The following is a 12019-nucleotide window of genomic DNA, read 5'->3' on the forward strand; positions in this document are numbered from 1 at the left end:
GCGATTCAAATTGTTATTGTGAGCTTCAAGTGCGGCTTCCACTGTGTGCAGACATTTTTGTAGCAAAAACTACTCGCTATTTTGCCGCACCTGTCTGAAGAGCAAAGAAAAAGAAGAAAAAGATGAATAAAAAATAAAGTTGAGGAAAAAAAAGAAGGCGAAGGAGAAGAAGAAAAAGAAGAAGAAGACAGATAACTCAGTAGTTGGCGGAGGCCATCGACAAGAGCGAGTTGCTAGGACAGAAGATTCATTCGAACGCTGTGATGGCAGTGTGCCCCGGAGTCGGATGCAGAGACGATGCCATACCACTAGAAGTCTTCACACCCGAATGAGAATGGTCAGCGTTGAGACAAGGGGTGCTCGTACGCCAAGTGATTCCCCTATGGCATAAATAAAGCTGAAACCATAGAATAAACTACTATGCGCAATAGCCATGTCTTTACTTTCAAGCCGAATTTAAGCGTAGCCACGCAGATTGCTCTCGCATAACTCCAGGTTTAACTACAAGCTAAACCACAGCTAATATTTTTTTTTGAAATTCATTATTTTACATCTTTCCTTTGCAAGAAAGGTGTAAAGGCATACATGGTGCAATAATTTGCCCCTGAGCACTTTCCCAAAAACATGTATGCATCACACCACAAAATGTGTCTTGGGAAACGCTCTCGCACTACTCTGATTCATTCATCACATTGTTGATTGAACTGCACAATTTTCCCCTGCTGGTCACACTGCAGGTGGCTGGCCGCATGCACGCAAGCAAAAAATTGTAGAGGTTCAACTATCTTTGAACTACCGTAAAAACCCGCGTATAATACGAACCCGAATATAATACGAGGTGAAATTCTGGAGACGCGAAATGGAAAAAAAAAGTTTTTACCGCATATAATACGAGAGAGAAAAAACAAGACATTTATTGAAATCGGACCTCACACTTCAATCACTTTCATCTTCAGCAGCGCTTTCCTCGGAAATTTCTTTGTCGGACAAATCATCCCACAGGTACTCATCTTCTGTGCCATCGAGGGCGTTTGAGATGCCGCACTTCTTAAACGAACGGCGCACAAGCTCCTCTGGGATGCTTGCCCACGCGTCCACAATCCATTTGCACAGCGTGGCTGGCAATGCTCGCTTCAGCCGCCCGGCCGGCGTCACTGCAGGCTCACCTGACCGCATCCATTCCGCGTAGCATCGCTTGACTGCGTCCTTGAAGGGTTTGTTGACACAAACGTCGAGAGGCTGAAGTTGTGAGGTCATCCCACCCGGAATCACAACAAGTTCTGTGCGGCAGTCGCTTAGCAGCCTTTTCACCGAGTCGGCCAAATGGCAACGAAACGCGTCCAGCACGAGGATGGATGGAAAGGACAACAGTGCACCGGGCCGTTTGCACCACACTGACTTCACCCAGTCGAGGACAAGATCCTCGTTCATCCAACCTTTTTCGTGGCATCTCACGATGACATTCTTCGGCAGCTCCTCACCTTTCGGCATTGTCTTGCGCTTGAAGATGACATAGGGCGGGAGCTTGCGGCCGTCTGCCGTGCACGATAGCATGACTGTAACCCGCGTCTTCTCGTTTCCAGTAGACCGGATACAAACTTGTTTAGAGCCTTTCTCATGGACGGTGAGGGGCGATGGCATGTCCAGGTAAACCGGCGTCTGGTCAGCATTGCCTATTTGCCCCAGCTGAAAGTTTTTGGTCTTTCGCAAAGAAATCACGTGGCGCTGAAAAGCCACCAGCAGCTCTTCGAAGGATTCGGGCAGCTTTTGTGAAATCGAGGTTCGCCGGCGTAGCGAGAATCCAGCACGGCACATATAGCGATGTATCCAGTGCTTGCTTGCTTTGAAGGCGGAGCTCGGAATTCCCTTTTCCCTTGCAAGCTCCCTAGCTTTTGCTTGCATAAGCTCTACGCTCACAGCTAGATGCGATGCTCGCTGTTCTCGTACGAACTCCGTCAGAGCGAGTTCAATTTCCGGGAATGCGCCATTCTTTGGCCCGCGAAAGCTTCTTCGCATTCCCTTGCACGCGAAAAGGGCTTCTTTCTGTCGTCGCCATCCGCGAATGCTTCCCTCGGTGACGCCAAACTGCCTCCCGGCCGCACTGTTGCCGATGTTTTCAGCAACTAAAATCACCTTTCTCTTAAAAGCAGCCGAGTACTGTTTCCGAGACCCTGGCATCCTGCTCGTTCACTTAAAGAAAAAAGCGTGCACTTTTTCGCGAACCGTGGTTTGCACGAGAGCACATGCGCTGATGCTGTGCGCACTCGACGACTCAACAACAAAGAGACGACACCTCGACGTCGTGGCCACTGCGGGGTACGGCCACGTTAGGGCAACGAAGCCAAGCCGTAGCCGCACATCGATAACAAAGCCAAGCCGTAGCCACGCGGCAACAACGAAACCAAAACTTCTCGCAAAACTTTGACATTTTGGTTGGGATCCGCAAATAATACGAGGCGGAAATTTGGAACGCTGAAAGTTGGAAAAAAAACTCGTATTATACGCGGGTTTTTACGGTAAGTTTCACAAGCGTTAGCCATCGGCCACAATCGCTGCTGCCACTCCGATTCTGGCTCACTTCCACGCTTGGTAAGCTTCTCGGCAACAAGCTACAGTCTCGCTTTTCATTGCTCGGAGATTCTGACATCTTGCCTCTGTCTTTAGCCAGATGGCGCATGTGTATGCTGTTTCTTGCCTAGGTTAAACGAAGGAGCGGCACAGATGGAACTTGATATCGTCTTCATCAAATTCCATCTGTGCCACTCCTTCGATGTTCCTCTATGTGGACGACGTCCACTGCATAGCGCGAGAGTGTGTTGCACTTTTTAATGAGGCATGATCAGCTGCAGCAATAGCATAGCGCTCTCGTCCCTGGGCATGATGATGAAGATGACTATGTTTGCTGCACAGCACGAGCGTTCAAGGTCACAATTGCACCATGCATTGACCTTTAGGTTCGTGCATGGTAGGAGAATTCTAAAACTGACACTACAAGCACTGCTCTTGGGCTCAGAGCAACGGAGTTACCCACAACAACTGCCTAAACTGTTATGTTTGTGGTGCTATGGAAGGAGAAAGAACAAGACACATCCAACTGAGTAGCAAGTTGTGTTCTCATCTCAGCCCCTTAACTACACGAAATGTAAGGTGTAACAACATCTCGTAAGATCGTTACATAAAAGTCTCGGGCTCCATCCACGCCAAAAATATAGTTCACCATCAATGAGAATTGCAGAGGGCTCAATAACCAAATGTCTGACTGCCTTGTCTGTGATATCAGCGACACCAATAGTAACAATTGATTTACAGGTAAGGAGAGGCGCAGTATCTGTCAGACATATTCTGTGGACACCTGAACCGTGCCGTAAGGAGAGGAAGGAAGCTGGGAATGAAAGTGGAAAGAGAGAAAGGGGTGCCTAGTGGAAGGCTACGGAGTAATTTTGACCACCTGGGGATCTTTTATGTGCACTAACATTGCATAGCACACGGTTCACCTCCATCAAAACGCAGCCCCGACAGTCGGGTTTGAACCCGGGTGCTCTGGCATAATAGTCAGGCATCTTAACCACTGCGCCACCGTGGATCTGCAGCACTAAGCATGTCATTCTACACCAATTCATGTTTTCATCAAAGTATTTGCAGATATTTCGAGAAGCCTGAGTGATACACTTTTGTGTGCTCACTGAGCTCTGCACAGACAGGCGTTGCAATGGGGCTGACCTTGGCCAGGAACTCAACGATGTACTTGAGCAGCTCATAGTTATCCTCGGGCAGCCGCTCCAGGAGCAAGGCACGCGCTTGAGTCAGCTTCTCGGACTGGTCCAGCTCTGGGAGAGAGGCGCAAAGAAAGAGGTGCGTCAGTTGCCTCATCAAGGAGCAAAGACGAAATGCCAGCGTGAATTGGCCGAGCATTGTCTGGAAAACAGTCAGCTAAGATTTGGCAAAAAATTAATTTCTCATTGAAGAGAAACTGCACACGCTGCAATCCAACTGTGCCTATGCGATGAATTTGTGAGCAAATATACAAAACTTTGTTATGAAGAAAATATGGTTGTGAACAAAAGATCGGCCACAAATGAAATCAACATTCCTTTGCGAAAATAATCATGTCAGCTTTAATTTCACACAACATAATTTTTGAAAGCCGCAAGAAGCAGGATTACTGCACAGAAGATCTGCACACTTTGACGTAAATATGGCCACTGAGGGAAGTCTATTGTGACTACTTGGCAGGACAGGCTCGTGGCAGGTGATGCTACTGCCGTATTTACTCGTATAATGCTTGCACTTTTTTTCGTGGAAAATTGATACTAAGTTGGGAGGTGCAATAATTATGCGGGGAAAAGTTTTGAGCAAATGTTTTGGTGCGCTAAAAGCAAATTTAAATCAGATGCGAATCGGGATTCTTAGGTCAGCTATTATAAATATAACCAAAACATTACTTTCAAGCAGAACTTACCCTTGTTATAAAAGTACAGGGTCGCAAAAGCACAAACTGCTAAAGCGCTTTATTACCACATGCAGCCTCATCATCACTCCCCGCGTTTTGTGGTATAATGCTCACAGCAGACCATACAATTGTACTCTTGATCAGAGACTTGATCCGAGTCCGTGTCGACACTGCAATCGCAGTCTCCAGTAGCATACTACGCAGAACTCGTTGACGCTGAAGTGCCTGCTGGCAGCACGGTTGCTATGCTGTAGCGCATACTCGGAAGCTGTCAGCTTAAAAGCAGCTGTATAACTTGCGTACCGCCCCACCGTGATGCGGCACCAAGAACACGGTAGACAGTGGAACAAAGCAAGTAATACAGACTGAACGAAGGAACAATGAAAACGAGACGCGGAGACACCTTGCACAATGGCGACGACTACGAGCATCATGGAGGTATAAAAAAAAATAAAAGAGCATAACCTATGATGATGAGGATTATCTACCCGAACACGCTATTGCCGCCTGGTAGCGCAAACACAACGAGGCCAGCTAGGTTCAGTAGCACTCCAAAGATGGCGCTTGTTACTACTAGCAGACAACTCTCGCGGTGGTAATATTGGTAGTGCGATGATTATGCGAGGAAAAAAAAATTCCAATTTGACGGCCAATGTTGGGGGTGCGAGCATTATGCGAGTAAGTACGGTAAATGCTGTCACAAAAAGAGATGCAAGCAAGACGTTCGCTATGCTCCAGAAGACAAGCCTAAAACAGAAGTTCTGCTTTGGTGACTCCAAAAGAAGGCGAAGAAGTGTTTTTACACACAAAGCAAAGTTCATCTCTTAGCCATCCGAGATGGCTAAAACCCCTTCAAGTCTGACTTCCGTGTCAGCCATTCGCGAACGTTACTTAACATAGGACTAGTGGACTGAAATAAAGAACCACATCTGTTGCATAGTTTGCTACTTTGAAAAAAAATTAAAAATTTGGTAGCTAGAAGATTCCGCTCTCTGTCGGTTTGCCAGGTAAAGAGAAGACGAGAAATTCCAGATGAGCTTCCTTCCCATTGCTTTAAGCTGCTAGCTGCAATGCATGTTTTCACTGAAAACTGAAATTATATGAAAAAGAATAAAATTGTGTCCATTTCCTCCTGTATTTGTTTCCATTTGTGGAAAAAATAGCAAAAATAAGTAAGCACTGAAAGCAGAATTTCAGTCCACTAGCTGTTACAGTTTTTTTTATTGCAAAATGCCAAAAATCAAAAGGTGCAGGCTATAAGCTGAAATTCTGCTTTTGCAACTTAATAAAAGATTTATATCAAAATTCTGTACATTTGCAACACCAAAAGTGAGTAACATTAGTAGTAACTAAGACCACACTCGACCTTACCCTATTATTTGAAAGAAAATAGTGTTAAAAAACTGAAGAAACTGCGCTAAGTGATACAGAAAGACATGAAAACAGACAGGCGCGCACTTCGTCCATATATGTTGGTTTACGAAACACCAGCTAGCAGTGTTCTACAAGTCAGCCAATTTAACATTTATTTAACAGAGTATCACACTGAAATGGTTGAATAGAATAAAATATAAATAGATTATTGCGTTCCCATCACAGAACCAAATATGACCAGATTCCAAACCACTGTCATTAAATAGGGCCAATTGAAATTGGACATTCTGAACAAGCTATTGTATGTTGTCATGATGACGTACTCTTCATGTGCGCAAGCTACATGGTAATGAGGAAAATCTGAAGATGTGCTTTGTGTAGTGCCTGGTATCAAATGCGGTGCAGGATAAGGAATGCATGAGGAGCGTTCGTAAAAACTCGAGAGATGGCACTTCTTTTAGGCAGGCAGGCTCACCCTGGAAGCTCATGATGTCATCGTAGAGGTCAAAGGTGAGCAAGGGCTCCTCCAGCTCCCTCAGGAAGGTCTTGAGGATAACTGCCGCCACGTGGATGTTCTTGTACGCATCGAAGTTGACGTACTTCCCTGCACATTGTGTCATGCACTGGACTTAGGGCATGGCCAAATGCTACAACAGCAAACAACCACCACCTCGGCTGCTGCACTGCTGTGGAAAGTTCTCCTGCTCTAATAAGGGCACACAAAGACAGCATACAAAAGTTTACTGAAAGTGCTCAAATGTGTGCTAGTCTAGCACTGTAGCATAGAATGTGGAACAATCGTACAACTATCGTGCATATTAGAAAGTATATAGCGTAAATGCTGCTTCATTCTGGTATTGAAGGAAGCACTTCAGAGCGCTTCACTCCAGCAATGTATATTCTATAGTACTGAATGCTTCATTCTACACTGGAATGTACATAAAGTATACGCTGTTTCAGTCCAGGACAAAATGAAGTAGGACACTGAACTAGCAAATACATAACCGAAGCATCACCATGGCCACTCACCTTCATCAAACAGTGCCTGCACTGCTTTGACGACCTGTGTGTTGGCTGACCGCCGGAAGATGCCCTCCGTCTCAAGCGCTGCAAAGCATAAGTTGGGACATAGGGGTGAGGATAGGCACGCCCAGAAGACAGCCATGCCTTCATCACCTGCCTCGAATTTACAAGACATTTAAAAAAAACACCACTTTTGCAATTTTCGGCAACCCACGGTGCTAGGCTTTTGCACGCATCCATACACAAAAACATCATCTAGCACATGTGGAGTCAGCAGCAGAGTTCTGTCACTGGTCCGCCAGTGCGCCTCCTTTTCCACTCTCTCCTCTGCTGTATAGCCGTGGTGGGGGCAAACGGCAAAAAAGCGAACAACCGTGTAGGGTTGACTGCTAACAACTCTCATGGGTGGAGGACTGTACTTCTGTAAAAGTTTTATGGTGCTCCTTTAAGAAATGTTAGAGCGGCCTCGCAGTTTTTGTTCCCAGAGTGCGGCTATGGGTAGAGAAGAAAGTGGTTGGATTAGTCTAGTCTTTCTAGCATATATAGCATATATGGATTGCAAAAGCTACTCTTTATGCCACTGTCACCTGTCGCAGCCCCTATGCTGTGATACGCTATGGCCCAGGTTAGATTTAGATGACAACATGAAATATGGTGGATGATTTACACTGTGCACAACCTATAGTGGCTAACTTAACAGATGGAGAAAATACACAGTGCAAACACCAGCGAGTTGTAGTTGACTTTGCTGAATGCCACATTAACCTACTTATTATACAGTCTCTTTACATGCAGTAGTCTTCTTTCCAAGGGAGTGATAGCTTACGAATGAGAGACAGAGGAGAGGGTCAAGAAAGTCGTTGCATATTTTGTACAACAATGCATGGCTGAGTGCAGATTATTATTATTATTATTATTATTATTATTATTATTATTATTATTATTATTATTATTATTATGTGTATGGACAGAGGCTATCACAAAAACATAACAATGAAAAGTAAATGTGCCCACAAGCCAGAGACTTCTCGAGAAGCTGCATGATGTTGCCAAACAAGCCAGAACATTGTACATGCTTTGTTTTACAATGCTGCAAACAAATTTCGCAAAAAGAAATGCACGCAGTTTTCAATTCATACATTTCAATACAAGCACTTTTCTTTCAATCAACATTTAAAGTTGTAAACTCAAACATAAACTGTTTTTAAGAACTCTTTATATGCCTGCTTCACATTTGCAAGAAATGAAACCACATGAATGTTGTCAGACAGCATGTTACAGCAGCCACTGGTGCTTTGTTTTTTTTTTTTTCATCGTATCCACTTAAAATAAAGACCGAATGACTTTAACTACCCACTCCCCCCCTTCAGGGCCAGCCTTAAATGTTCACAAGTCAGAGAGACAGCTGCCTTGTATACGTGAGAATCATGTGGCCCAGCTGCTACACTTGCATGCACCTGTCGTGTCTTGTTTGCTCCTGTGCTTTCGTCTATGTCTCGTTAATACTGCAAATGTTTTACACCATGCACCGCAACCCACTGGCCCAAACTACAGTGCTTTTACTCCCACGAGGAGCTGCTGCATAGACTGCATGAAATTGATCATTCCAATGCAGCATCGAAGGACACAATGAAAGTAACACATGGAAACTGTAGAGAGTGCCTGGCAATGATTTCTCATGCCCCTTTGTTGCAGGACCTCTTTGTTTCCCAAAATATGTTGCTCCGTTCCGTTCCTGAATGAAACTCCTTGCACCACGCCACGTTCAGATAGTGCTCATCTAGCACTGGTCACAAATACAAAGTCGATGTGCCATGTTGTCGAACAAGTGTACATAATCACTATTCTTCTATATTAGGAGCTGGCATTGAGTAGAACCTCGTTTCTATCTATGCAGTCTCCATTCCTGGCAGCATTCACCTCAAGGTCACCATTCAAAATGGTCTGTGGTTTCATTTACAGTATTTCAGTTTTATTACACAACCCTGCACTTTATACTGTAATGCATTTGGGTCGTGGAAGTGTCCATAACAAACAAGCAAGTAGGCTGCGATGCAGCAAAGAAGGGAGCATACCGTTGTCGTTGTCCAGGTACGTAACACAGTCCCGAACGACATTTGGAATCGGATCTCCGCTGTTGTGCTTCTTGATGCTGCACCAAGAAGATGAAAAATGCAAATGATGAAGATGCAAGATAAAGACGCTAGAATGCAAGAATTCAGTGAGCTTAATTGGCCGATGAAAGCAGCAGAGCCCCGAGTCACACACTGCTACTTGCGAGCGCAACAGGACTGCCCAAAAGGCTAAAAAAATGCGGCAGACTACCCTAGAAAAGCGAGCCAGGTAATCAATCAAGCATGCAAATGAGCAATGGTTGCACATGACTGCAGACTATCTACCCTGCAAAGCGCATCATCATCATCAACCTGACTGTGCCCACTGCACGATAAAGGCATCCCCAGTCCTGGTTTCGGTCCAGTGCCAGCTGCACCGATTTTGCTCTTACAAACTTCCAAATCTCATCCCTCTGCCTAACTTCCTGCTGTCTTTTGCTACGCTTGTCTTCTCTTGGAATCCAGTACGCCACACTCAGTAACAATCAGTCATCTTGCCATCACATTACATGCCTGCCCATGCACGGTTCTTCATTAAAAAAAAAAGACGTCATTAATCCGCATTAGTTCCCTGACGTCCTCCACTCTCTTCCTGTCTCTTAGCATTACACCCATTGTTTTCTTTTCCACAGCTTACTGAGCTTTCCTCAACTTAGGTGCATTCTTTCTTTTTTAATCTGTTCTCTAAGTGAACTGTCTTATTCAACTACATAGCAGCAGTTATTTTCCTCCACCACAGCCATTTCCTTTTACTCTGCAAAGTCTTCTCCTTATGAGTGTGACTACGCACCTTGACTAGCCAGAGTTTGAGACTAGACCAAGAAGAGCTACAGACTGTTTTGCATCTACAAGCACTAGAATGCGGAACTTACCTTTCATGATGGATGAGGACAGCAGGAACAGATATGCACTACACGAGCACTTTTTTGCACCTCAATATTGATGGGAAGGCGCAGATTACTAATATCGACCCATTTCATAACAAAAGAAAGAACATTGGGCAACAAGACACAAGCTGCCATGTGCTCTTGCCCGGTGTTTTTTCCCATTGCTCACCTCTCTTGTTAATGTTTTCTTATGGGGTGGGGTTGTACATTATTCCATGTTCTAATAAACAATCATTTGCAAAAAAGTGCTCTTGCCACGTCGTACCTCTCCCTGTTGTCCCCATCCTTCATGTTAGTTCCACCACGAATCTGATTCAAGTCACCCAGTTTTCCATTTTACTGAGTTAATTTTGAAGGTGAAGTCTTTGCCAATACAATTATAATGAACAAGCTGCCAGCAATGTATCTTACAGGCCAGTACTCCCATTCCAGGGCCTTCACCTGAGCTGAGAACTCCAGTGCATATCAAGTAGTACATATCACAAATGCTGGCTCCTTCACCAGGTACATGGGAATGTTTTGAAATTTTCAGTATATAATAAACCTATAAATAAATGGTCCCTTGATGAGTGATCGCATCCTGTGCGCAAGTGCCTCCCTGCTGTGTGTAAGCCAAGTTAAGCTCCTCCTATGCGAGGGAATACCGTAAAAACCCGCAAATAATACGAGGTTTTTTTGCCCAATTTTATCATGTCGAATTTCTGCCAAGTACTATATGCGGATCTGAACAAATTCCTGTTCCGGCCTCGTTATTAATCAGCATCAGGCTTCCAACGAAAAATAAAACGCCATCTAGTGGCAGCATCGGCTTACTGTTTTGATGATTTCGATTTAACCAGGCTGACCCCACGATCCTCGCGACCATGGTGCCCGCGGTGCACACGCGGCTGGAAGGAGGTTGATAGCACCTCGCATGATGTTGAGATAAAGGATCACTCGGCACATTGCACTGGCCTCTCCAGCCATGCTGGCTGTGCACCAGACTGCGGATTGAATCGCAGACGCCTTGCCAGTATTCATTCCCAGGAGCACGTCGATCGCGCTTTCGAGAAATGCGGGATACCAAACGTGTTTAGAGGTATTGAAAAAGAGCTTCTACATGTCTCGAGCACAGGACTCTCGATCGGCAGATGATACACGCACCGTACGATGACAATCGCGAAAACCCTGAAGCTCGGAACACTTCATGGGCGCACACGCCGCGCGCCTGCGTAAGGTGCTGAAGTGAATAGGCGTGAGCACGGTGCAAGATGGCCACCAACTCGTGTGCTACAGTCTTGCGTCAGATCTGGAAGCAGCCTATACTAGTTTTAGAACAACTGAATGATCATGTGGCGTCCGCGATTGCCGGGGTGAATGTCAGCTACTCTTGTTCTCACGGCGTGTGAAATTCTCCGACCAAGCATTTCGGCGCAAGAAGGGGAGCGAACCAGCACCAGCGCATGAAGTTTCATGGCCTTATTCGTCGTTCTGCATCGTTATTCGGTCGTTTTGAGATTAGCTGGCGTCATATAGGCAATTGCTCGGGCCCACTCCACAGCGCTGCATGCCAGCACACTTTTCTAACTGTCTCTATCTAAGACCGTTGTCAGAGCCTGTAGACCGCAATCTTCCCCTTGTTACCATAGGGAGCAAGATGATTGTTTGTTTGCGTCTTTTCTAAGAAGTTATGCCCAAAGCATATGTTGCATCGGTTAGGTATCCCTCAAATTTATAGAGTTGTTTGAAATCGCTGTGCACTGAGAGTGACATTCCTGGAGATGATCCTTCCCAAAAAAGCAATGCTCATATCTGCTGCTGCAATATGGATGCCAGCAGGCACAACAAGGCGGCATCGCTATGCAGAATATCGAAGAACAACCAAGCAGCCTTTTGCTCTCATCTCCTCCCCACAATTATCTGTCATCAGAACAAAGCATCAGGTGTCATTGCAATCTGTCTATAGTCGCAATCGAGAGGGCCTGGACAGCACTTGAAGAAAGCCTGACGGATGCTTGATTTTGTTAGTAGTGCAATGTACTGCCACTGGGTGGCGCAACCTATCCTCACTCGAAGCACTGTCCGCATTCTTGCGTTTGCACACAATATAGAAATGTGACAGCTTGACAAGTCTCCTGGCTCTATGTAAAATCCCTCACAATGCACCACCTGGAGCATGCTGGGCATCCTCA

The 12019-nt window shown here is 45.4% G+C and overlaps 1 protein-coding gene across 4 annotated transcripts in view; it reads right to left on the reverse strand.

Moving 5' to 3' along the window:
* The window catches only part of RhoGAP68F (Rho GTPase activating protein at 68F), a 126408-nt gene that overhangs the window by 8136 nt on the left and 106253 nt on the right, over positions 1–12019 (reverse strand). For all 4 annotated transcript variants that reach the window (XM_084583810.1, XM_084583809.1, XM_084583812.1 and 1 more), the window contains exons 10-13: positions 8923–8999; positions 6854–6931; positions 6300–6428; positions 3721–3827 (exon numbers count right to left, since the gene is read on the reverse strand). In XM_084583810.1, the coding sequence (XP_084439936.1) occupies positions 3721–3827; positions 6300–6428; positions 6854–6931; positions 8923–8999 (391 nt within the window). The remainder of the gene's footprint in view (positions 1–3720; positions 3828–6299; positions 6429–6853; positions 6932–8922; positions 9000–12019) is intronic.

The sequence above is a fragment of the Amblyomma maculatum genome, chromosome 11 (assembly GCF_055883805.1).
Source record: "Amblyomma maculatum isolate TAMU_Amacu chromosome 11, ASM5588380v1, whole genome shotgun sequence".
In the NCBI taxonomy this organism is placed as follows: Eukaryota; Metazoa; Arthropoda; class Arachnida; order Ixodida; family Ixodidae; genus Amblyomma; species Amblyomma maculatum.